Source organism: Podarcis liolepis (assembly GCF_965112155.1).
Source record: "Podarcis liolepis genome assembly, chromosome: 1".
In the NCBI taxonomy this organism is placed as follows: domain Eukaryota; kingdom Metazoa; phylum Chordata; class Lepidosauria; order Squamata; family Lacertidae; genus Podarcis; species Podarcis liolepis.
Window position 1 is genome coordinate 107,536,183 of NC_139554.1, and position 26,915 is coordinate 107,563,097.

Consider the following 26,915-nt stretch of genomic DNA (forward strand, 5'->3'; position numbering starts at 1 on the left):
TGGCACACGGTTTGAAGAAGCTTTAAAAAAATCATTAAATAACAATTTCATCCTGAATTGGACAATGCAGATTTATTTTTATTATTATTTTGGAAACTGTAACTCACAAACTGCCAAGCATTATTGGTTTTAAATTGACAGCCTTAAACACAAGTGTCTTCTGGTAATGTGAGTTATGTCTTTCCAGATTGCTGCCATGATATAACACTGCCATGTTGCTTACAGGAGGGTACCACCTTTTACTTACTAACTTTGCTTCCTTTGCCCTTAACAGCAGCTTGACTGGCAGAAATTAAACAGGTGACTATTCCCTCACTATTTCTCCCTGAGCCAGGAGAAGTTTTTAACTTGTGTAAAATGGTGGCAATTTTAAACCCAGCAGCACAAAATTTTGCCACATTACGTCAGGTGTATGAAGTGACCTTAACTTTCTGATGCTGCAAACCTTAGCATTTGACTCGCTTCAGTGCCACTTGCTGGCTAGACTCCAGTTATTTCAGTTTGATTGGTTTATATGTCAGGCTGATTTAGACCTAACAGGGATTTTATGGCGTCCTTTATACCATCCGTCCCAAATACAATTTAGCAGATTTAATTTCTGGTTAAAATTGTTTATGCTAATGCAATGTACTTTCTTTTAATTAAAAAAAAAAGCCAACAAGAAACAGATGCCGTATTACTATTTTATAATTGTCATTTTTATTCTAATATTTCTTTTATTTCTAGACACAAAGGGAACAGAGAGTTCTTTTATTTTCAAGGTGGGGGTGGGGAGGATTGGCTATTGTGAAGAAGCTCCCTTTAATGTACTGAAGCCACAGAACTTCAATGAGAATTTTAATGTTCTACCTTGATTACTGATTCCTAAAATGAATGCTTTTTAATTTTTTAAAAGAAGCTCTTACAAAAGAAAGGAAAAAAAGACCAGTGGCTCCTAAAATGACAACAGAGCCACCAACATCCTCAACCTTTATGGTTCACTCTCTCCGTCTCAGGACCTGAGAGGGTTGCCATCTGTCCAGAATTTCATGGACATATCCAGAACACTGCAGTCAGAAGCAGTGTCGGGGCGGAAATCGGGAAAAATGTACGGGGAAATCCGGACGCATGTCAACCTATGTCAGCAGTGTCGTTTTGGGCAGTTTTCCTTTAACATAGCTCAAAAGCTTCAATTCCCCCCCACCAAAATTTGCCAAAAAAGCTCAATAACTTTGGGAAAAATTCCCCCATGCTCAACAAATTTTCTGTCCAGATTCTCACTGTTTGAAATATAGCAACCCTAACTTAGAATCAACGAATTGCAGAGCTGGAAGGAACCCCCAGGGTCATCTAGTCCAGCCCCCTGCAAAACAGGAATTTTTGTCCAACCCATAATCCTGAGATTAAGAGTCTCATTCTCTAACGACTGAGCTATGTTGAATTTAGGGGACTGAACAACCTTAGGGCCCAATCTTACACGTTTACCTGGGAATAAGTGCCATTGAACTCACCAGGACTTTACTCCCAAGTAGACACATGTAGAATTCTACTGTTAATGGGTAGCAATATTGAGCTGGGTGCAAGAGGACGCCCTCAGACGCTGCCTTCAGAAACAGCTCAGCGTGAAACTCCGGTTCCCCTCCAGCTCCACTTCCTGGGTCATGTTGTCTTACATGCCCTTCCTCTGTGACACAATTCATTTCTCAGCACCGACGTTCATTAATTAGGCCTCTCTAAAGTGCAGCTTCGTCTCATCCGTTTCCACTTCTAATCATTTCCATTTATCCACATCAGTTCTTGAGAGACGTCTGCTCAGTCGATCAAATCTGTCATTTATTCGTGCAGTGGATTTCCTCGGCTTTCATTATCTCCAAGAATGAAAGCCGAGGAAATCAATGGAAAAATTATTTATTCTCTCCTCTCTGTAAAAAACAAACTCCTTTCTCCATTCCCACATGCATACGCATGGCACTTTTGTTTACTGCGAGAACTGCTACTAATATAAGCAATTGTCACTGCTGAGGGCAGAAGGGAAAGATAAAGCTTTTTGACTTGACGTTACAAAGAGAGCCATCCCAGTTTCCTGAGGAAGGGAGTTGTGGTTCTGCAACAGTAAAGGGCCTGCTCCTTTGAAGCCTGTAATTTAGTCTCAACATGCATTAGATTCAGTTGTAAAGCCTAAACAGTAGTTGGAAGTTCACATGGAAGAAGGTGTTCCTTGAAATAATCAGAGATAATTCATGTGACCATCCAGTTTGCAGTAAGGAATTAAGCAAAATTAATGAGAGGAATTCCATGTGCACAAAGCCTTTACACTAATAAAGAGGATTTCCTTTAAAACATGATGGGTAAATGGAATTAGCATACAGAAACCTGTTTTATTCTTAATTATATATAGGGTGGAGAGCTGGAATTGAAGGGAAGGGAAGGGCAGTTCTGGCCTATCAGTTATTTTAAAGGGTGGGCCCAGCCTACCTAGACCTTATTCTGGGGGTCTCAGTATTTAAGAGTTGCCATATGTCTGGAATTTACCAGACATATTTGGAATACTGCAGTTGGCAGCAGTGTCCAGGCAGAAATCAGCAAAATATCTGGGAAAATCCGGATGTATGAAAGCCCATGTAGGCATTGCTGTTTTTGCCGATTCCCCAACAACTTTGGGCAATCTCAACAACTTTGCCAGAAGAAAGCTCAACAACTTTTCTGTCCGGATTTTCACTGTTTGAAATATGGCAACCCTAAGTATTTAGCATTTAACTTGTTATTGTTTAAGAGACACAATAGAAATATTTACAAAACTTACAGAGTTTATTTTAAAAATCTGATTGAATCAAAATGTTATTGGTGATATCACACTTTAGTCATACTGATTTAGACCCATTACAATCAACTTAGTTAAATCTACTTATTTCAGTGGGTATGACTCAGCTATGTATCTAAATCTAATATCACACACACTTATCTGCAGCAGACTCCAGAACACTTCAGATTATTATTATTATTGTGATTATACGTTTGTTTGGTTTTCATCAGACTGCATGCTTAATCTGGAGTTATGGTATCTGAGGAGGCACAGTTTGATGTAAGGAGTTGGGTGCCTCACTCCTTCTTCTCGGGTTTGAATTCCACCCCTGGTAGTATGATCATATAAAATGGAACTAATAGAGTTTTTTTAAAAATAAACATTGTTGCTTATAGCACAATAGGACTTCGATATATAGGTGTATCAATGTGTTTTTCATTATTTCTGCACACCTGTTTGTGCAGCCTCTTGTTATTTGCCTCACATTTCTCTCACCTTGACAGCCTTCAAGAGGAAGCCTGAAGGGGGTTTCATGTGGGAAGAAAACATGATTCCATTGGGCATGAAGCAAATGCCCACTTAGAAGAGATCCCTGTGATGTTAAAGGAATCTAGCGCATGTTTTATGTGTTCCAGTTCACCGCAATCTGGAGCAGTTCCAGCCTAAGTTTTACAAAAAGTTCAGGAGCTCTAAAAGACTTAGGACTCAGCTAGATAGGTAAAGAAAAAGTGATTTTAATGCATTGTATATGTGATATATCATTGTGCCACCAGAGGGCGCTGTGGAGCCCTATTTTTCTCTACCTGTTTTCTCTGTTTAAATTTACAATGTGTTTAACTAAAAGGCTTCCCTTTGATGTGTCTAGATCCAGCCTAGGCCCTGAGGTGATTGCAGTGATAGATTTCCTTTGCCATTTCTTATTGTTATGAGGATTTTAATTGACAATTGCCTTGTCAAATCACACACTCTACTTTCAGAGTGGACCCCACCCAATAGACCTTCATGGATTAAGCCGCCACAAAAGCCACTAGAAGCTTCTCTAAGTCAAGGAAGAATGGGAAGAAAAGTAGTTAAGGCTCTCCATAAGCAATTCACACATTTTCACATTTCCTTGAATATGTGCCACGGTTGGAGCTGAAGAGAAATAAAGTGATATCAGCTATGTGCCACAGGCTGCCTTCCCTCAGCAGTGTCAAGAGAACCAAGCCTGACCTACTTTACCCGGCTCATATCTTTCTAGAATATTCCCTGTAGCAAAAGTATGATGACTAGAGCAGAGGGAATACAGAGAGGAAATAGAGTACATCAGACATAGCACCGTAATGGTGTGTCCTCTTTAACACTTGGACTGCAGGCTTCCAAACTTCCAACACATTCTTCAAGTATTCTTGAAATGAATGAAACGCAAGCAAAAACACTTCCCCTGTCAAAAACAGCATTTTAAAAAATGAAACTTCTAAAACAATGTTTGCAGTCTCAAGCTCAACCCTTTGAAAGGGCCATAAGGTGGTTACTTTCCGCATGGATATATAACAGAGAAGCATGTTTGGGATATATTGTATATATATTTAAATTAAAGGTTCCAACCCACATGCCCTAGTGACATGGACACCATCAGCAGTTGGTTAAACGATTTTGATATCATCTTAAAATCCCTGTGGGTCCTAGTTGTTCTGCTGGACTGAGATTTTTGCTAAGGCTTTTCAATTAAAAGAATGGAGCTGGGTATCTTAAGGTAGAATCATAGAGTAGGAAGGGACCTTTGGGGGCATCTAGTCCAACCCCCTGCAATGCAGGAATCTCAGCTAAAGCATCCATGATAGATGGCCATCCAAACTCTGCCCTCCAAGCAAGGAGAGTCCACAACCTCCTGAGGGAGACGGTTCCACTGTTGAACAGCTCTTACTGTCAGAAAGTCTTTCCGTATGTTTAGTCAAAATCTCCTTGAAGCCATTGGTTTGAGTCCTATCCTCCAGAGCAGGTAAGGACAACCTTCTTGTATACACCCTGAAATGTTTTAAGATCGTCAGAGGAGTCTCAATTTAAGAGTCCTGTGACCTTCGAAGGTTACAAAGAATAAGGACTTCCTGGGGGTTGCCCAGCCTCAATGTTATGGAACTTGCTCCCTACAAAACCTATCTAGCCTGCTCCTTAATGTGTTTCCATAGGATGGCATGGTTTTTAGACACTTAATGATCTTCTGCCTGTCAGCATTTTCATCCCTCCCATTGCAAGGATCACCAGCTCATGTTTGTTTTACTTTCCGTCTGAGAGAAAGGAGGGGGTGGAAGCTACTCTTCCAGACTTCCGTCCCTAGTACTTTGAGGTTTTTTCTTTGATCTGTCTAGAGACAAGATGGCAGTATGAGAGAGCTGTTTCTCTCGTACATGTTTGCTATGTTCTTTTATTTGTTTAATTAGAAGAAATAAATTAGGTATGCAGCAAAACCTCTATGGCTTTGCTTCCGTTACTCTGCTGCATTTGAGGTGCTCACGTGAGCAAATGTGAGTCCACGGCACCAGAACCTATTCCTCGGGACTGCTGTGTTGCTGTTCCTGCGTTCCTGTGATCGGAAGGTTGGAGAAGGTGCTCCCATCACCCAGCCCATGCAGGCACTGAGGACGTGGGCTGAACATGGGTGCATGGAAACTGCTCCCTCCCGCCCCCTGCCACCCCCAACAGCTCCCACTGATAAGGAAATGACATGACTTTTTTTGAAGACCGAAGTTCGTTTCCGATATTCTTTTGTGCACAATGAGAACATGTAAGTTTTGCCAGTGGCATGCTCTGCCACCAAGCTAATAATGTTCATTTGAGCATCGACAGGCACCACTATTAGGGAGCCCCATGAACATGATGAATGCATGAAAAGAGCTCCATCATACATCTTATGAGAAATGGTTAGTGTAAGTTGTCAATAGAATAGGCCTCATTCCTATATACCACAGGCACAAACATGTACAGTGGTGCCTCGCAAGACGAAATTAATTCGTTCCGCAAGTTTTTTCTTCTTGCGGGTTTTTCGTCTTGCGAAGCACGGTTTCCCATAGGAATGCATTGAAAATCAATTAATGCGTTCCTAGGGAAACCGCTTGCCAGGCTGGCGGTGCGGAGAAGGGCTTTTCTCCGCACCGCAAGCCTTCAGGACAGGTACGGGAACAGAGGGGAAGGGGCGCAGCGCTTTCCCTCTGTTCCCGGGGCTTGCGTGGGAGGAGGGTTTTTCCTCCCCACCGCCAACATTCAGAACAGCATTCTGAATGTTGGCGGTGGGAAGGAAAACCCTCCTCCCACCCCAAGTCTTCAGGAAAGCCATCCGATGCCGGGCGGCGGGAGAAGGCTTTCCCCCTCCCCCTCCCGGCATCGGAGCTTCGTCCCGATGCCGCGCGGCGGGGGGAGGCGTTCCCCCTCCGCCGCCCGGCATCGGGGCTTCGTCCCGATGCCGCGCGGCGGCGGGAGGCTTTCCCCCTCCGCCGCCCGGCATCGGGGCTTCGTCCCGATGCCGCGCGGCGGCGGGAGGCTTTCCCCCTCTGCCGCCCGGCATCGGGGCTTCGTCCCGATGCCGCGCAGCGGCGGGAGGCTTTCCCCCTCCGCCGCCCGGCATCGGAGCTTCGTTCCGAAGCCGGCGGCGGGAGGAGGTCCGAGGACAGTGGGGAAGACGCGCTGCGCTTCCCCGCTGTCCCTGAGATTTCCCTATGGGCTGTCGTCTTGCGAAGCAAGCCCATAGGGAAATTCGTTTTGCGAAGCGCCTCCAAAACGGAAAACCCTTTCGTCTAGCGGGTTTTCCGTCTTGCGAGGCGTTCGTCTTGCGGGGTACCACTGTACAGGACACTCCTCAATGAGCAGGGAAGAAAATGCAGAGGAGTAGATATCGACCTTAATTAAAGTGGTTTGGGGGGGAAGGGGCGGGGAGGCTTTCAGATAAAATTGCATCTAAAAGCAGCACCTAAAAGAGCAAAGCTGATTGGGGTAAATTATTTTTAAGCTGGGTTGCTGAAAGGATTGACAGAAGACATACGGGATATTCCAAATAGTTGGTTTTACAAGGGACACTCCAGAGAAAAATAAAGAGGGATAACACACATACTATGCAGGGATAAGGGATCTGTGCCTCCTGTGGATGTTATTAGTCTCTAATTCCCATAACCACTGCTATTTTTCTAGAAAAAGAGGTGCCAGAACTCAGATGGAACACCTCCCCTGTTCTCTTAGAATGGCAAAGTGTCAGAACTGAGTTACAGTGAGTTTCGTGTGGGAAAAAAAAAACCTGCTCATAGCCCCAACCAGAATGACCAATGGTCAGGGATGATGGGAGTTGTGCTCCAGCAACATCCAGAGGGCCACAGTTTGCCTAACCCTTTAGTAAGGAGAGAACTCAGCTGAGTCCAGGGAGCCTTACATCAATCATGCTTAGGGTTGCAAAGCCTGCAAGTGGTCCTACTCCTTTACAAGATAGATTCTAAACGTGACCCAGCCCATAGAGACACTATAAAGGGGTATTTGGCAGTGCTTAATTTCTAAAAATGAAATTTATCAGTACTGAATATAAACCGGAATTCACATCCATTCACCCCAATTTCCAGCCATTTGCAGGTTGTTTAGTACTTAGGGACATGCATTCTGCATTCAGGGGCATTTCTGTATCTATTATGACTTGACACATTTTGCTCCTGTGCCCAGACATTGAAGACAAGCTGCAGGGTTAAACACAGATAAGCTCAGGTTTTTTGGGGGGTGGGGGTGGGAGGGGGACTAGATGAAAAGCAAGCTAGAAGGCTTTCCCTATGGGAATCTTATCTATGAGCTGAGGAGGCCTTACCTAGTGTTCACTATTCACCAGTAAAGGGGGTGGAGATAGGGGAGAGTGAAAAACGCAGAAGGTCCCTACTTACAGCCAATCAACATGACGCAGATGGAAAATATTTTCTCTGAGTTGGTGTTTGGAGACACATTTCCAAATCCGACGCTGGTCAGGCTGCTGAAGGTGAAATAAAGTGCTGTGACGTATTTGTCCTTGATAGATGGTCCAGAGCTGCTATCACTCCGGTTATAATGCTTTCCCAGTTGCTGTCCCAGGGAATCCAACCAGCCGATTTTACGAGCCAGGTAATCCCTTTCGACGTTCCCAATGGCGTACCAGATGCAAGCCAGCCAGTGAGCAATGAGGGCAAATATGCACATAAGTAACATCAGAACAGCAGCACCATATTCAGAGTATCTATCCAGTTTCCGCGCGACCCTCACCAAACGGAGAAGTCTAGCTGTCTTCAGAAGGCCAATCAGGGTTGTTGTCTGCAGGAGCAAAATAATAATAATAATAATAATAATAATAATAATAATAATAATAATAATAATAATAATGCAATTTAAGAACAGCAATAGGTTTCTCAAATTCCACAACAAGCTGTGGAAAACCACCAAGGTGACTGCAGCAGTGAATATTTGTACTTTTAATACAGTGGTACCTTGGTTGTCAAACGTAATCCGTTCCAGAGGACTGTTTCGGCTTTCAAAACGTTTGACAACTGAGGCGCAATGGGCGATCAGCAAATTCCATTGAGAAAAATGGAGAAACGCGCCTCAGAAGCTGTTTGACTTCCGAGGCATGTTCGAGAATGGAAGCGAGAATGGAAGCATTCTCTTCCGGGTTTTCAGCGTTTGGGTTCCAAATTGTTCGGCTTCTGAGATGCTCAAAAACCGAGGCTCCACTGTATATAGATTTAGAAATAAATAAATAAAGGAATTTCCCACTATGAGGATTTCTTCACAGAAATTGGGAAACGCAAGTTGGGATAAGATGAGCTACTTCAGGCAACCCCTAGGGGTGTATTAAGGGTCCACTGAACACCGTGTGTCTTAGTTCTAAACAGACATGCGCAGGATTGCAATGCCATTTATTATTTAATGTTTTTTCAGTATAGCTCAGGGCAGCTTGCATAAAATTCCTAGGAGGCCTCCTATCCAGGAAGTAACTAGAGACTACAGATTGCCAGCAAAGTTGACTGATCACATGCATTCAGACCATAGAATAGTGTATGACATTTGCATCTTCAGACAGCTGTTTCCCCACTGTACACGAACAGCTTTTGAATCTCCCTTCTTCTTCTTTTTTAATGGTTTGCCATGTGACATTGGAGGAGAGGATGCTGATTGCTGAGCAATGCACACCCAAAGGCGCATTGGGCACATCGAAATCATAATCATATGCTACTTTCCCACAATGGTCCTCCAAGTGGTGCTCAGCATGCCAAACGAACAACAATAAAGAGAACTGTATATATTTTAAGAACAATGTTGAATAATCATGATGTCAATTATAAATACAGAAAATAGATCCATACGAAAAGAGTATAAAAAAAGCTAACCTAATTTAGCGGTTTAAAACTAAGCAGGATAAACCACTGTGGAGTTCTTTAAGTCTTCTCAGTTATTAACACATAACAAGAGCAAACCAGTCTCATTTTCAATAACATACAGTGGAGCCTTGGTTCTTGAACTGAATCTGCTCCGGAAGTCCATTCAACTCCCGAAACCGTTCAAAAACCATGGCGCAGCTTCCGATTGGCTGCAGGAGCTTCCTGCACGCAAGTTGAAACTACATTGGACATTTGGCTTCTGAAAAACGTTCGAAAACCAGAACACTTTTCGGTGTTCGGCTGCCCATTTGTTCGTCAACTAAGCCATTCAAGAACCAAGGTACCATTGTATTATAAACCTGCAAGCCAGAGGTGCATGAGCTACTGTCCCCCACTCCTTCAAGACTTTTCAGCTGCTTTCCCCAAAGATCCCTCAATGCAGATTATAAGCTCCTGGTTGTATCCATGCTAAGCACATGGGAAGCTGCATTATCTACTTCATGCAGGTGTCTCTATACCGACAAGCACCAAGCTCTCGAGGGTTTCAGATGTGTGTCTTTCCCAGTTCAACCTGCAAGTGCCAAGGGCTGAAAGTGGGCTTTTTCCCCAAGCAAAGATTGTGCCCTATCACTGAACAACAGCCCTCCCCATCAAAGGTGCTGAAGCACTCTTAAGCTTCATTGGATTCAATGGGGGGATGTTATATGAATGCTCACACCACTGTCTGACCAGTGTTAGGAACTCAGTGTTAGATCAGATCCAGCTGGGCAGTTCTTGGGCAGTTCAAGCTGACCAGGGCGTAAATCTGCCTACCTTAAAGATGGCATTGTGGCCTCGCCATAGGCCTGGTCCTAGATCTGGCAGCCAGCTGGCAAGGACTGCAGGCCTGCCTGCAGCTTGGTCTATGGTAGGTGGACCTGGGTCCAGGCATTCCCCAGGGAGTAGGCCCAACTGGTCAATGAGTTTGCCCCCTGGGAAATAAATAGAGCCCAGCATCCCTCCTCTGTTTTTTCTGTCAGTCTATCCAATGATTTACATAGGATTTAGGATTGCTATACATCCAGAATTCCCCAGATGTCAAAAATAGTGTCCAGGCGGAATCCAAAAATCATGAAAAATGTCCTGGGAAACTCGGGCATATGGCTACCTGTTATGTACTGAGTTGAATAGGATCCAAAATGCAGCAGTCTGATTGGTCCTATAACAATAGGATTCAGAATGCAGCAGTCTGATTGGTCCGCAGGAGCCACCCAATCCAGCTCCAGGTGGAAGTGAATCCACAACCTGATTGGCCTAAAGGAGAATCCCAGAATTAGCCAATCACGTGCAGCCCATTGTGTAAATAATGTATATAAAGCAGATATTGTGGGGGAACTTCCATTCCTCCTCACCACTATGAGCTGCATAAAGAGCAAGAAATCCACTCTCGACTCCGAGTATATTTCACTACCCATGTCGAAAGTGTTGATTTTTTGGCAAATTTCCTAAAACTAAAGCTCAACAATTTTGCCCCCTCACCCCCCCAAAAAAGAAAGCTTAATAACGTTTCACTTTTTGAAATATGGCCACCTTATAGAATTCAAATTACAGTGCACCACTTTCTAATTCGGCTCTAAAACATTCTACTGTCGTCAGTTACAGAGCTTTATCCATTATTAACCCTATAATGCTGAACATTATGCAACACTATAAATAGTGACCGCAGGTGCTCCCTCTGCCCTTCAAATCTACTTAGGCGGGATGTGTAATATTAATGGAGAAAGTCAATAATGATGCAAAGTTTGCATATATTCTCCCCCATCATCACCACCACCTCTTTTTATTTCCAGAAAGCATGCATAATACATGATGTTTAACAACCGAAAACATTTAAGGTTCTAGTGGGAGAAATCAGCCTACTAGTTTCCACTAAGTACCATGTTAAAAGTTTGAATAAACCTTTATATATTTTATGTGTTGCTGAATTTAGAACTCAATAATCTTAGCCTTGCAATAAGGGGGAGTGGGAGAGAGAGAAGTATTCCACGGGCCATGTTTGTTGAAAACAACATATTCTATTTATGCTAAATTTTCAACTTCCTTCCTGCAACAGCACAATGTGATAGCTCAGTAATAGCAGCTAACTGTGTCATTACTACATAATGGCAGTGCCAACGCATTAAGAAGCTGGCACAGCCATCGACATCCGCTGTGGGTGTATTTGAAAAGTGTGGTCTAGCTATGAACACTGCCATATTTATTCTAGGCCTCCCCCCACCCCCCACCAAGGCAACATGCATGACTATAGGAGATCTGCCATTCACAGAGTAAAGCACCAAGATAATTTTGACAAGGAGAAGTTAAAAAAAGAAAAGGTGAACAAATAGTGTTACCCTACAAAGGAGGGTGGAATGAAAACGCTGACCCTTCAGCCAAAAGAAGACAAACTCGGCGTGTGGAAAGAGTTCCTATCTATCCCTGCAGCATAAACTTAGAGATATCCCAGTGGATATCTCCTAAAAGCTGGGACCGGTTCCTCATAGGCCCTCTCACGGGTTTGCTTGTGAGGGGGAAAGTTGTAGTTTAATTAATAAACACGTCAGCTGTGAATTAGGACACCCCTAGGTCAAATCTTGTATTTGCAACAAACTCACTAGGTGGTCTAGGCTAGCCTTCTCTAATGTAATGCCCTCCGAGTGTTTTGGACTTTGGCTGCCCTCAGCCCAGCCAGCATGCCCAATGATCATAGGTGATTGGAGCTGTAGTTCAAAACATCAGCAGGGGACCATGGGATTGGGGCCAGTGATACGGAGGCTGTGCCCCGCCAGATACTGTTGGATTCCAACTCCCTTCTCTTTGTAGTCTTTGTTGTAGTCATGTTTTTAATATTCTGTTGGGAGCCACCCAGAGTGGCTGGGGAGGCCCAACCAGATGGGTGGGGTATAAGTAAATAACAACAACAACAGCAGCAGCAGCAGCATAGTCCAGCAGGTTCTACATCTTTGGCCTAGGCAGTTCCACTACACACAGTGTAGGAATAACACTAGACCACCAGGTTGCCTATTGAAGCTTGACTGTTGAATTAACTGTGTTGATTCACTGTGCCCAAATACAGCACAGCCACCTTCTAGGATGGTTATAAGCACTACTAAGATACTGTGCGTGAAGTATTAACATTTACATTAATTTCAGTGATAATTTTTTTAAGCGTACTTTTGGTCACATGTAGAGCAGACGTGGCCAAAGACCTTAAAGTTGTTTCATGGCCCAAGGTCCCCCTCACACCCATAATATTTGAATGTGTTTATGGGTGCGACCCAACACCCACCACCTGTAGTCTCTCAAGATATTGCAGTAGGCTGTGTTACAAAAGAACTCTAGTCCTCTTGTGACTAGTTAGGCTCCCTCAACCTGGGTTTTTGTCAGTAAGAGGTGAAAAGTAGGGTTGGGCTATTTAATATGGAATAATAGTGTTTGGGGTAATAAGAAATGCACAGTTCCCCTCCATGCTCTTAAGCCAGGCTGGGATTGCCTCTGTAGGAATGAGACAGAGACTCATGATGGTGTCCAATTTGCCTATAGAGGTTGTACTACCAGGCCAAGTTAAGCTCCCTTTTAATATTCTTCAATGCTTAATAAAGTTGTCCTCGGTCCCAGTTAAATCAAATTTTGACTTCTAATTTTCTTCCAGAAAATAGAGACATTTATTTACTTTGGAAATAAAAATATTCTGCTACATAACTAAATATCAATTTCTCATTCTTTGCCATCTTTAGGATTAGCAAAGGAAAGTGACATTCAAAGCAAACTATGTCTATACCAAGTAATTCCATTTCAGGAACTATGGTCTTATTCTGGTGCTGAAAAATCCTCTTATCACTTTGAAATCTTTGTGTCGTGTTCTCAACTTGTCGGGATAAAATTTATCCTTCATGAGTGAGGCGTGTTTTGAAGTGCTCCAAATCCATCATTAGATTATAGTGATCAAAGCATCACACTTGATTCAGCTCAAAATAGTCCCACCTTTATCAAGCACTTGATCACAATTAGTCAAAATAAAAAAATTCATTCCAGTAGCACCTTAAAGACCAACTAAGTTAGTTCTTGGTATGAGCTTTCGTGTGCATGCACACTTCTTCAGATACACTGAAACTATGGCAGACCAACACGGCTACCTATCTACAACTGGAACCATGGAAGGCACCACATTGAGCCGCATGAAATGGAAGTCCATCAACTTCTGTTTCAGTGTATCTGAAGAAGTGTGCATGCACACAAAAGCTCATACCAAGAACTAACTTAGTTGGTCTTTAAGGTGCTACTGGAAGGATTTTTTTTATTTTGACTATGGCAGACCAACATGGCTACCTATCTACAACTGGAACCATGGAAGGCACCACATTGAGCCGCATGAAATGGAAGTCCATCAACTTCTGTTTCAGTGTATCTGAAGAAGTGTGCATGCACACAAAAGCTCATACCAAGAACTAACTTAGTTGGTCTTTAAGGTGCTACTGGAAGGAATTTTTTTATTTTGACTATGGCAGACCAACACGGCTACCTATCTACAACTTGATCACAATTAGGTTCTCGGAATTCTTATTTCAGTATTGCTAGTTTATGTCTGCCTCTACACCTCCCTTTCTATCTTCTAGAGTTTTAAGGTCATCCCTGGAGACCCTTACTCAAGTTTTCTCATTTTCTGAAGTGAGATAGAGTTGACCAGGGAAAGGGTCTTCTATTGTGTCCTAGTAGTGGAAAGCTTCCTCATGGGAATCTTGTCTGATGCTGACACTGATGGGGATTTTTGGTGCTGGACAGAGAACTTTTTATATGTTGGGCGCTTTACCATAAACCCTTTCCAACTTTTTTTTAAAAAATAGTTCAATCTATTTTATTAACATTGTGTCAATGCTACAAATAAGGATATGCAAAAACATTTTGTGCCTTTAAATTTTAAGCTGTAGATCAGTGGCAGATCATCTACTCTACATCTGCAATGTTCCTGATTGAACTGGGAATGTCAAAAACCCTGGAAAACCACTGCCAGTAGTTTGATGAATCAAGGATCTGATGAAGTAAAAGAGCTTCTTATGAAAACTGTTCTGAAAGTCTCTGGACTGAAGAGTGGGTTATAAGTCCAGTGGTATCTCGGTTTAAGAACAGTCTGGTTTGAGAATGATTTGGTTTACAAACTCTACAAAACCGGAAGTAGTGTCCCAGTTTGCAAACTTTACCTAGGTCCAAGAACGGAATCTGAACGGTGGCAGTGGGAGGCCTCATTAGGGAAAGCACACCTCGGTTTAAGAACGGTTTCGGTTTAAGAACGGCCTTCTGGAATGGATTAAGTTTGTAAACCAAGGTACCACTGTATTTGCAATACAGAAGAGAGACCTGTGCAACATTCCGTGAACACTATTTTGTTTATGCATGTCAGACCGGGAGAAGAGAATACAAATGTCTACAGTCCCCATTTCTAACTTCTCTGCATTTATTCAAAGCTTTCTCCGAACAGAATCTTCACATATAAAAGTTGTATGCGCATAGGCTCTTTCCAATTAGACTTCATGCACACACAGTTTGCAGATATCCAGGGCCAGCTCTCCATTACGTAGTGTGAGGGGGCTGCCTCAGGCGGCAATGCTGGAGGACAGAGATATGTGTGCTATGCATATGGATGTAAAGAGGCAGTGGTTTTTGTCCCATCCTATGTTTATTGTAACCAGTGCCAGTGGTATATCATGGGGGTGGCGGTGGGGCTGTTGAGATTAGGAAAGTCTTTGCCCAGCACCTGCAGTTCAGAAGGGATGGGTTCTGCCTAACCTCAATGAGGAGGGAGTGCCACAAGGTTGGGCCGCAATACAAGATGCCTTACTTTTGGTAGTTACAAGCTGTGCATCTGAACCATGGGGGAGCAGTAACAGAGCCGGCCTTTGGTGGTTGAGCAGGGATCACAAATAGGGACAGGGCTATTGCACTCAGGTCCAGTTTGTGAGCTTCTTGAGGCATCTAGCTGGCCACTGTGAGAAGAGGGTGCTGGACTGGGCTGACCCAGCAGGGTCACTCTCCTTGGTGTGTCTCCTTCTGAGGGCAGGGAATTCTGGTGCATCTGAGTATTGGGAATGTTTGACTGACAGAAGCCCTGCACTGGCATTCATCTGGGTAATAAGGAAGGCATAGAGAAGCCTGTTCAGAGCTACAGCAGCTCCCCAAGGATATCTGTTTCTCAGTTTTGATTACTGAATCCTTCAGTAATGCTAATAGTATTTCAGCCTTCCATTTCCAGAACCCTGGTGCTAAATTGATTTATGATTAGTGGCTCTTTAGCTGAAGGGCAGGTATATGCTAGGGCCTGATGAAGCAGACTCGCGAATGTATTATGATGCATTAGTCTGTCTGATTGTGGAGCTGCACTTAGGGAGGTATTCCATAGGTATTCAGCTGTTTGGATGAATGCATTCTAATTAACAAAACAAACATGGACCAAAACTGTTTTCTTTCTGATATTGAAAAAAATTTATTTTTAACCTGACTGTCAGACTTTTGCTTCTGCCCAGGCAGTTTTGCTTCTTCCACATAATTTATTCTCATTTATTCTCTTTCTTTACTGTTCTACATTTTTGTAAACATGCAGAAGAAAGTTACTCTTTTTTTAAGTGGTTTTCATACTATCTCCTGAGAAACACTTTGGGGTTCCCTGGAAGCTGATCAAGGGGTTCTCAGTGACAAAAGCCACAATGGTGGCCAGACTTCTTTCTATGCCAGCTATCCCAATGTTCCAGTAGTAGATAGGTAGCCGTGTTGGTCTGCCATAGTCAAAATAAAAAATTCCTTCCAGTAGCACCTTAAAGACCAACTAAGTTAGTTCTTGGTATGAGCTTTCGTGTGCATGCACACGAAGTGTGCATGCACACGAAAGCTCATACCAAGAACTAACTTAGTTGGTCTTTAAGGTGCTACTGGAAGGAATTTTTTATTTTATCCCAATGTTGTTATTGATCTTCCCCTGTAGAGCTAACCCTGCAAAAGGGGTCACCAACAAGGTGCCCGTGAACACAATGGTGCCCTTGATGTCTTCCTTTGGTGCCCACAAGGCATTTGAGCACACACACCTGGCAAATTTGCAACCAGACTGGGTTTAAACTTTTACAATTATCTAATAAATCTCAAGACAACTTGGGGCCGGGTTACTTGAGGAAGTGTCTCCTTCCAAACTGACTTGCCTGGTCACCAAGATTTGCTAATAAGGTCCTTTGGGTTGTGCCACAGCCTACAGGGGACCATCTTACAGTGACCATAGGGAGGGCCTTTTCCATGGTGGCACCCCTCTGCATGATGACATTTGTGTGAGTGAAGTGAATGGCCAAAGACGACTTTTGTCTTTAAGATATGTCACACATGTAAGGAAATAACAATATTGCTTGGAGATGTTCAGTAACAACTTTGCCATAAGCATTCTATTTTAACAAATCTCCAGGCTGTGATGCCCAAATAGTGCTACCAAACCCATTGCTTTTAAGTGAGGCTAAATTAAGGTCATCACAATGACATATATTATTTGGATCAGTTTACCTAGCTGAACTAAGTAACACACAAGCAGAACTGGTATGCATTATGGCATGCAACCTTTTGATTATTATCTCCCTGCTGGAAGCCAAGAATTTCTAAGCCTTGGAGGAGCATGCCTAGTGATGCTTTTGAAAATGATGCCATTTCATAAAAAAGGATGGTTGACAGCGTTGTTAGCAGGGGTCTTGTTACTGGATAAGCCTTGAGATAATGGGAAAATCTATTTCTTTTTAAAAGACATCTCCACGACTGAGAATGATCATTAGCGAAAGATATTGCACCATGGACATTTTACATGTGCTACCATTCTTGGTATAAAGGATTGTCACAGAAATATTAAGGTCAAGAGCACAAGAAATAAAAAGCAGAAATAAAGGGTGAAATCCAGACCATCACCAAAGATCTCTCACTACCTATTGAATGTTGGCCAGAGCATTATAACATGCAATTCTTCAAAAATTATAGGCATGGATATGTGTGAGCTGATATAGTTTATTTATTTATCACACTTTCAACTCACCCTTCCTCTGAGATCAGGGTGACAAACATAAACGTGTTATATCCCCTTTTATCTTTGCAATAATTCTGTGACGTTGGTTAGGCTAAGAAAGTGTGACAGGCTCAGTGAGTTAGGCTGAGAGACAGTAACTGGCCCAAGGTCACCCAGTTAACTTAATGGACAAACAAGGTTTATTCCCCCATCCTCCATCTCACACCTGTAGTCTTATTTCAGCTATCTCAAAGCAGATATAAAATATATCCAACTTTTATCTGTCAGAAAACATGATGTATGCACAAAGCAGGCGATCACATAAACTCTTAATAGATAGATGCTAGTTATAGTGAGCTTACCTCATCAGAGCCAGATCCAAATATCAGCAGGTCAAAAGGTATTGCAGCAACCATGTCAATTAGGAACCAGCCTTTGAAGTAGTGGATTGCTATTCTTGCTGGGTCACTTACCACTTCTTCATTCTGGTTCACATATGTTGTTCGGAAGTTTATGACAATGTCAATGATAAACATGATATCCACAATTAAGTCTACCATGCTTAGTGGGTTGCACGAATAGCCACACACCCGCCTCTTCTGTTCTTCGCTGTCGTTGAGGAGGAAGGCTGCAGAGTAAGGGGTGAAAATGGCCGTGTAGATCACCAGCAGTAAAATCAGCCAGTCCCAGACTGCTTTGAAAGGACTGTAGTGCAATATAGTAAACTTGTTGATGCGAGGCGTTTGGAGCTTATATTCTGGCAGAACATCTGCTCCCAAGGATAGAACCTAGGGAGATAGAAAGAAAAAGGAGACACACTGTGTAAGGGCAAACTGTTTAGAGCATAAAGGGGGAAAATGAGGGGCCCACACGGTATAAAGGATAAGTTATCTAGAATAGAAAGCATATATCCAAATGACATTGTTTTTTAAAGCCAGGATTTGCAGTTCCATTGTGCGAGTGGATGCAGTGAAGAGATACAATCCCAGATCCCCGTGCTTTTATCCTGCAAAAACATTTCTCAATCTACAAACTGTTTTCTTGGTACCTTCCAGGTTGGTGAATGGAAAACCCCCTGAACCAGCTTGGATTCAGCCTCCTTTCCCATGGGATATTTTGATTTATTGGAAGCTTTCATGTATTCCCAAACCTAGGTGTTGCAGAGATTCATTATGTGATATGTATGTGCATGTGTGATTCACTGGATTAAGATCCTATACTAGAAAGAAAAACTATGTGCTGGAAGATACATACATACATACATACATACATACGTGTGTGTGTGTGTGTGAGAGAGAGAGAGAGAGAGAGAGAGAGATTTATTATTAAGCACCTTAAATGGCACATTATGCTTTCCATACCATGAAGAAGCTCTGCATTTATGAGCAGGGTTCTCTCCCACTTCTGCAGAAAACATTTCATGCTTGTTAAGGTTCATGGGACACACAGCCAGCAATGGGAATTTGAAGTATAGAGCTCTGGAACACAGTCTCTGTGTGGATTTGATATATATCTACATATTTCAATATATATTTACAGAAGGTATAAACTTGAAAAACATGGAAAAGCTAGAGAGAGTTATTCAATAGGAAATACAACAGGTTTTGAGTAGGTCTGTATGGCACAGTCTTCCATTTTGCTTTGCTCCCAATAACTCAAATCTATCTATCGAAAGATAGATACAGATTTATCTCTAGATAGATTTAGATATATACCTATAGATTAAGATTTCAGATTGAAGTGCTTTAGCAAACAGAATTTGGGCTCCTTTTTAAAAAAGTGAACCTCCTTTAATTTAACTTAAAAAAACCACAAACCTCACACCCTCTCCTTAATCACGTAGACAGCATCATTGGTTGAACAAAACTGCATACTGTGAAAAACTGGGAGGACACCATGGGTTAATAACCACACTTTTCTTTTGAACAGCACAGTAGGGAATGATTACGTTCTACAGAGATTATAAAATGCTTCTAAGCAGCCATTAAGCAACATGGGCAAGGGTGCCGGGATAAATCTATTATTTATTCCTTTGCACTTAACTAATGGAGGCTGGCTGCACTGGTTCATATAAAAAGCAGAATCGCAGCCTTTTTGCTGCACCTGGAGCCACACCTTTCCCATATGTACCACTGTCTGAAAGCTAAAAGAGAAGTGAGTATTTAGGCTCCGCCCTCTCTCCAGGAACCTTTCACTTTTGATCTGTTGTCCTCGCTGCTACTAAATTTACCAAGAACTAATCCAGGGACTCACACCCCACTCCTATGGATGAACATAACAAAACAAGTTCAGGGAGCTGAATATTCTTTTCTTTGTAATAAACCCAACACAGTTCATTGCCCATTCATGTAGCTTCTCTTTCTTGATCTGCACACATAGTCGTTTGTGCCACTGAAGCCAATGAGGCCTTATAGGACTGGCAAGTGTGGCAGAAACTAGCTCACTAGGGGTTGGAAGCTCTAGTGGTGCAAAACTGGAAAAGGAACCCAACTGGGCACCACAGAGAAGTTGTGCTATTGGCTTGGCTTCAAATAATTTGGGTACACAGGGCATTCTATACCTCCCTGCTGCTCTCAGATACCAATCCTGCTACAACATACAGTGTTGCTAGATTCTGCACAGCAGCGCTCAAATTCGTCGGTGGATGACCTGTGCCACAAACTAGATTTAAGGAACATATCAGAGTGCTCTGTAAATTAATAGTTAAAGTCTTTTCTATAGCAACCTTTTATGATCTTCCACACCTGCCCAATGCTCCTATCCCTTCACTTAGCTTCTTTTAAATTCTCTTGCTTGGCAGGGGGTTGGACTCGATGGCCCTTGTGGTCTATTCCAACTCTATGATTCTATAGACTTTTATATTCACCTTCTGTTTTAATACCTTTTTTAGCTTTTCAGGTTTTAAATGACTGTATCCCACCCTTTTAGGCTGGCCTATGACTATAATAAAGATTTGTATTGTATTGTATAGGGGCTGGAAGCATTTATTTGCTTATGGCTTCTGTCACTGAATTAGAGGCCCGCTGTCGTAGTAATCAGTAGGAACCTATTCATTCATGGATTCAAAGATAGGTACAGAACGGTGTCAAGTTTCAAAAATCCTGTTCAGCTATTTAGAAAAGTGATTCAGGAGACTGACAAGATGATGGAGTATGTGCCCATGGAAAGAAACCCTGAAACATCTTTCACAACCCCTCTTGTATTTCTGAGTTGGTCAGAAGCAAGCAGAGTTGCATTCTGTGGTGAATTTTGAGGAAGAAGATCTAACAACCAGGTTGCACAACCGCCTCTGATGCTGTCTGATGCTGTCTGATGCTTCCTGGATTATGAGCAGATGCAGATGATTTCTAAATGCCTCTCCAAATGCACACTTTGGGGAGCCCTGTAAGTGGCACGCAGAGCCAATGAGCGCAGCATTGTTCACACCTAATTAGCAGCCACACAACTACTTTTCTTTGTGGCACTGCCAGGTGCTTGTTGCAGCAGTTCTTCCCATGCCATCGCTACCTGCAGCATCGATGCTAAAAACATGCAGGAACTGATGTGGATGTGATGTTTTCTGTGTTTGCATGGGTCACATTGAGAGCCAGTGTGGTGTAGTGGTTAAGAGCGGTAGTCTCGTAATCTGGTGAACCGGGTTCGCATCTCCGCTCCTCCACATGCAGCTGCTGGGTGACCTTGGGCCAGTCACACTTCTTTGAAGTCTCTCAGCCCCACTCACCTCACAGAGTGTTTGTTGTGGGGGAGGAAGGGAAAGGAGAATGTTAGCCGCTTTGAGACTCCTTCGGGTAGTGATAAAGTGGGATATCAAATCCAAACTCTTCTTCTTCTTCTTTACATGGAACAGCTCCAAAGAAGGACAGAGTGAAGCCTAATCATATACAGGTGAAGAAATGATATGTTGGCAAAGCCAAGGAACGGCCCACTGCTTTGTAACCCAGGATCCCCTATATTTCAGCAGCAGTTCTGAGACTAGTCCTGTATTCCAATGGTCCTGTGGAGAGTGCCCATGAGCCCCCTCTCTGAGGGCAGAGACACAGGTATAACCCTGAAGAGGGAAAGCAGACATTGGATGCCTCTTCCCTCCTTTACCACAGAAACAGCTTAGGGCTGCAATACCTCAAGGACTGCCTCTTCCCATATGAACCTACCTTGACCCAGAGATCACCTTCTGATGCCCTTTTTTGTATGCCTCCTCCACAAGAGGTCCGCAGGGTGGCAACACAAGAAGGGACCTTTTTTTTTGCACTGGCTCCCCGTTTGTGGAATGCTCTCCCCAGAGACGTTCACCTGGTGCCTTCATTATACACCTTTAGGCGCCAGGCAAAAATGTTCCTCTTTAACAAGGCCCCTTTGGCATATTGATAATCAATGCACTTTTAAAATGTGCTGGGAAGGAGGGGGTTATTGGGTTGTTTTGTTTTCATTATATTGTGTTTCTATGTTGTCACCACCCTGAGACCTGCAGGTGTAGGACGGTATACAAATTTAATTAACAAAAACTTCCATGGCCTTTGTCCTTATCAGCTGACAAGGTGGTGTGCCAAAGATTCCCAACAAGAGGGAACTGGTCAAAGGGACAAAAATGGGAAAGACTGAGTAGTGACTACTTCTGTCCTGCTGGCATGAGTCTGGCAGGGCATTGAATGTGGTGGGTTGACCACCTTTTTCCCTACACACATTTACCTAAAAGTAAGCCCCATTGATTTTAATAGGGCTTACTGCTGAGAACTGAATAGGATGAATGGATGAATAGGATTACACTTTAAATGTTCATATAGAAAAGACAATAAAACCCTGTGAATCAACTTTTTTTCTGGAATAAAGTACAGTATAGACAGACTAAGTCTAGGATGGTTGAAAGCATCCTCTTGTGCATCTGATGAAGTGGGCTTTTGTCCATTAAAGCTGATGTCATAATACATTTTATAGTCTTTAAGGCAGGAGAGGCTGACTGATGGTGCTCCGAACATTGTTGGACTCCAGCTCTTAAAACCCCAGCCAGCATGGCCAATGTTCAAGGAAGATGGGAGCTGAACTACAGGAATAGCCACCTTTCATTCAAGCTGACATTGGCCCTTTGTTGTTTTTGAGCTGCAACCACTATTGTGATATAAGGGGGAAAAAAGCAGCCACAATGACTAGGCATCGTCATCACCAGCAGTCTGCACATATTGTAGTACAGATAAAATGAATATATATTTTTAAAAATGCTGGTAGTTTCTTAAGGCTTTTTCATAGAAAAGAAATATTGTCATTTCGATTGGGTTTAAAATCTAAAGCTAAATGCCACCACAACTGCTTCAAATAACACTCACTATGTTCTCTGAGGTTGAAAAGGCAGTTTGATTTTAATGCTGTCATTTTCATTAGTTTGCCTGATTTCTTTTGCACCATAGGATTCTCCTCCCATCTGAATCAACAGGAGTCGCAATTCCTCTCTGCTTTGTCTCTATTGAAGTCATCAGGCTGTATCCAGCCAGGCCAATTTCTTCCATTTTCTTGTGTAAAAAAAAAAAAGACTGAAAAACCTGTACTAGCCTGTATCCCCTAAAGAAAAGCCCCAAATCTGAATTTAGCTCCTAAATGCATAACAAATGCAGGTGCCTGAGTGAAAAGTAAGCCAAACGTTACCCTGGATGACAATCGCCATTTCATTCTTGATGACACGAGGAACCAAACAAAGCTGCATTGCATTTTAGAGAATAGCAGAATAAATAATCTTGATCTTTATCACATACAACCTCAATGGAATTTCTCTCACAGCATCAAAGATATTTGAATTTGCACCGGAAAGGCAACTCACTAATAACACATGGCCAATAGGGTTTTAGCAACAGCCATCCCCCCACTGAGTATTTTATGTAGCAAAATTTGACACATATGCCTTATTTGTCTTAAAAGAATCAATCTGTTCCAAAATCAGGTTAATGGCACCTGCAAAATACCCAACACGTCTTGGTTTTAGTTGCACTGAGTGTACCCCAATATTCTTTAAAGTAACATGCACTGTATTTAAGAAATTGAGGCTGCAATCTTATACACACACTTAGTAAGTCTGGAAGTAAGTCTAATTTGTCTCAGTGGGAATTACTTCTGAGTAGACATGTATAGGATTGCACCGCATAGTGCTTCCCCCCCCCTCTCTCAAAAAATCTTTATGGGTACTCTCATTTTCCTACTCATATTGAAATACTGCCCCTCAATGAGGCCAAACTTAGATTCACAAAATGTTTAGGGGTATGCGTACCCCTGCGTACCCCCCAGAAAAAAGCACTGGCACTGCATATTGCTGACTCACCCAGCTATTGAAACTGACACTCAGAGTGAAAATAAAATGCATTGAGATATGTAAGAGGCTGAAAAGTAAGCTTCAAGTTAACTTTATCATTTGTTAAACCATTTAAAGCAACAACCATCTGGGTTATGAATTAATGGAACAATGGCTTCCCAAAACGTCACATTTTAGAGACTCCCAATGGGGCAATTAAAATGCTGCAAAGTTTAATAATAATAATAATAATAATAATAATAATAATAATAATAATAATTTGTACCCTGCCCATCTGGTTGGGTTTCCCCAGCTACTCTGGGTGTCTTCCAACAAAGATTAAAAATACATTAAAATGTCACACATTAAAAACTTCACTTGTGCAAGCTTCCTCCCTCGGGTTTGTGATTAGACAGAAAATGGCAGCGTGCGGATCTGATCTGGTGAATCTGATTTCCGCAATAATTCATTCAGTTTCCAGAAGTGCTCCTGTGATTGCATAAAATGCAGCTATATCCATCCATAAAGCATTGTTTTATTGCAGGTTCACACCCTACTCCATATGATTCCGAACCAAGGATTGACTGTGAAGGACTAAACATTGGAAAATGTGAGTTGTTTCAATTGGGAGACCAGGGTTCCTGCTTGGCCATGAAGTTTGCTGGGTCATCTTGGGCTGGACACTGCCTCTCTGCCTAACCTACCTCCCAGGTTTGCTGTGAAGATTAAATAGAACAGAACCATGAATGTCACCATTAGCTCATTGCAAGAAAGGTGGGATAATGATATTATAATAGATTATAAATAGATGATAGATAGAGAGATAGATAGATAGATAGATAGATAGATAGATAGATGAGAGATAGATAGATGATAGATAGATAGATAGATAGATAGATAGATAGATAGATAGATAGATATAGATCTGCATCTGCTTGCATGGAAAAAGACCCAGGTTCAGTTCTTGGCTTCTACAAGTCTCTCTCTCTCTCTCTCTCTCTCTCTCTCTCTCTCTCTCCCTCTCCCTCTCCCTCTCCCTCCCTCCCTCCCTCCCTCTCTCTCTCTCTCTCTCTCTCTCTCTCTCTGTCTCTCTCTCTCTCCCCTTTCATCCAAATTTAGGATTGAATCCCAGTTTACTATAAGCCCCTCTGCAATTATATCTGCAGGAATCTCAATCAAACTTAATGCGGACCTTGTTATCTGAATGCAAGAAGAAGTTTGGAGAAGTCTCACATTAGCATTTATTTTTTTGCTGCCACTAAACAGTAAATCAATATTATCATACTCATATTAAATTCCTTTGGGCTCAGAAAGTACACGACATGAACTAATACCCATACAATTTATTACAACCTCAGTGCTGGATTTAATTAGCTAGTACAACCCATAAGGGGGGGACGGGGGACAAGTCTGCAGAAGAAAAGACTCTGATTATTGACCAGCTAATGCTCTCAAACTCCCAATTAGAGTTAAACATTTCTAAAGAGAATGAATTTAGGGTTTAATATAATTGGACAGGGCAAACGGTTTCAAATCAGAGCACTCAGGAATGGCAAAACATTGCATCCCAGAGACCAATAACATGCAACGTGCTGTTCCGAATTGCCATTGTGAGGTGCGCTGTGACTTTTTTAGGTCTCTGAAATGCTACAGTTTAATGAGCGAGAGACTATAATTAGAGATGCTTTTGGATGGCTGTGATGACAGCTGTATCACCTTTGGACTTAATCAGCTGGAAATGAACATGCACCACTTTCGATTTCGGCACCCAAAGCTGCCCTTTTGAAAAGGCAGAACTTTTAGGGGATTTTTTTTGGGGGGGGAGTAGGAGAAGAGTGGCATTTTTTGAGACTTTTCCAGGAAAGCCTCAAAGGGACTTGACTGAAAGCACTACGAAGTCCTAGAAGGGCAAGTGTGGAGAAGCTCTGTGATCTTGGGCTAAAAAGCTCTGTAGTAACCAGGAAACCCCAAAGGGACAGTCTAGAAATGTTTAACCTTCTGAGGAGCCATACAATCCCGAACTGAATGAATGGTTCATCTCAATTATGTTGTTTCCCACTACCTACCACTACCAAACATTTGTGTGCATGTGTATGTATTTTTAAAAGGGGAATAAGCAATGACAATAATTTTCATGGTGTCACATTTCTGTTGGTAATAATCGGACTACATAGTCACTCAAAAGCATATCAGGATGCACCCAAGAAGATATTATGACATTGAAATCAAACTTCAAGTCCAACACTAGCTATCAGTGTGCCATGGGCTGTGCGCAGGCAGAAGTCTTTAATATTAGTGCTGTGCTGAAAATAGGGATGGGGAGAAATTCACTTTGCATTTAAACCCAAATTTATCAAATTTTCACTTACCGCAATGATACAAGAACAAAAAAAGCCATCCTTTGAAATTTGCTGTTATCCGAATTTTGTGACACAGTACTCCAACCAAACAATGGAGAATGTTCACAAAACAATGTTCATAAAACTGCATATGTTAGACGAAAGTGTGCACAAAAATGAATATATTTGCAGGATTAATATGTAACAATTCATTATATTAGAAACTGAAAGCAATGAAATTAGTTCTGATCCTAAAACAATCCTAAGCACACTTACAAAGGAGTAAGTCCCAATGAACACAGTGGGATTTACTCCTGAATAAGCTTGAATAGCTTTCAAGTGTTAACGTATTTATAAGCTATTACTCTATAGCCCTGAAGCAACATCCCCTCCATGAAGAGAAAGTTTGTTTCTGTCGTCCATTTTAAATACTTTATATAGCAACATTTATTGTTATTATGCTTTATGCCTTACTATGACTCAGATTAATTAAAAGGAAAAGTAGCTCTAAGCCGGAGGAGTTGCTTTTGCTGGCCGATCTAAAATTACTTCCATGCTGGTGGGCAAATGCATCATTCAGGTAATGTCTCAAAGCAAATAGATTTACTCTGTATGGTTAAGTAGACTATAAATCCTACTCCACTGATTTGAAGGATATCATTGAAACAGGTGTGACTGACTGTTTCCTTTTCAATGAGTGCTAATGGGAGAAAGTTTGCAACATTTTTCTTACCTATATTTATCTGCATTTTTATGAGACACCTTAGTCAGGAGCAACCAACCAAGCATGATGTCCCTCCCTCCTGCTTCTTCTCTCTCCCATTAACCCGTCACTCTTGTCTCCTCGCAATATTCATATTGAATTAAACAAATGGGGTCTTTTTAGCATGTGCTTTACTAACCAAGAGCTATGAACTGCAAAGGAATACACCCTTATTGATTGCCTCCATAGTCTCAACACCCTTATTAAGAAGCATACACTATTCACCCAACAAGCAATTAAGTAAGAAGGATTTAAAGAATTGCTGTTCTGATAATGTATAATGCAGTTTCATTCGCAAGTTGTTGCTGCTCTGTATAGAAAGTTATTTTCCCAACCCTTTCCACATAGCCTTGATTTCTGTGGATCCTG

The 26,915-nt window shown here is 42.2% G+C and overlaps 1 protein-coding gene across 12 annotated transcripts in view; it reads right to left on the reverse strand.

The window, feature by feature from the left end:
• The window catches only part of KCNH7 (potassium voltage-gated channel subfamily H member 7), a 254,188-nt gene that overhangs the window by 38,606 nt on the left and 188,667 nt on the right, over positions 1–26,915 (reverse strand). For all 12 annotated transcript variants that reach the window (XM_083493552.1, XM_083493550.1, XM_083493549.1 and 9 more), the window contains 2 exons: positions 17,536–17,961; positions 7,672–8,071 (listed from right to left, as the gene is read on the reverse strand). In XM_083493552.1, the coding sequence (XP_083349678.1) occupies positions 7,672–8,071; positions 17,536–17,961 (826 nt within the window). The remainder of the gene's footprint in view (positions 1–7,671; positions 8,072–17,535; positions 17,962–26,915) is intronic.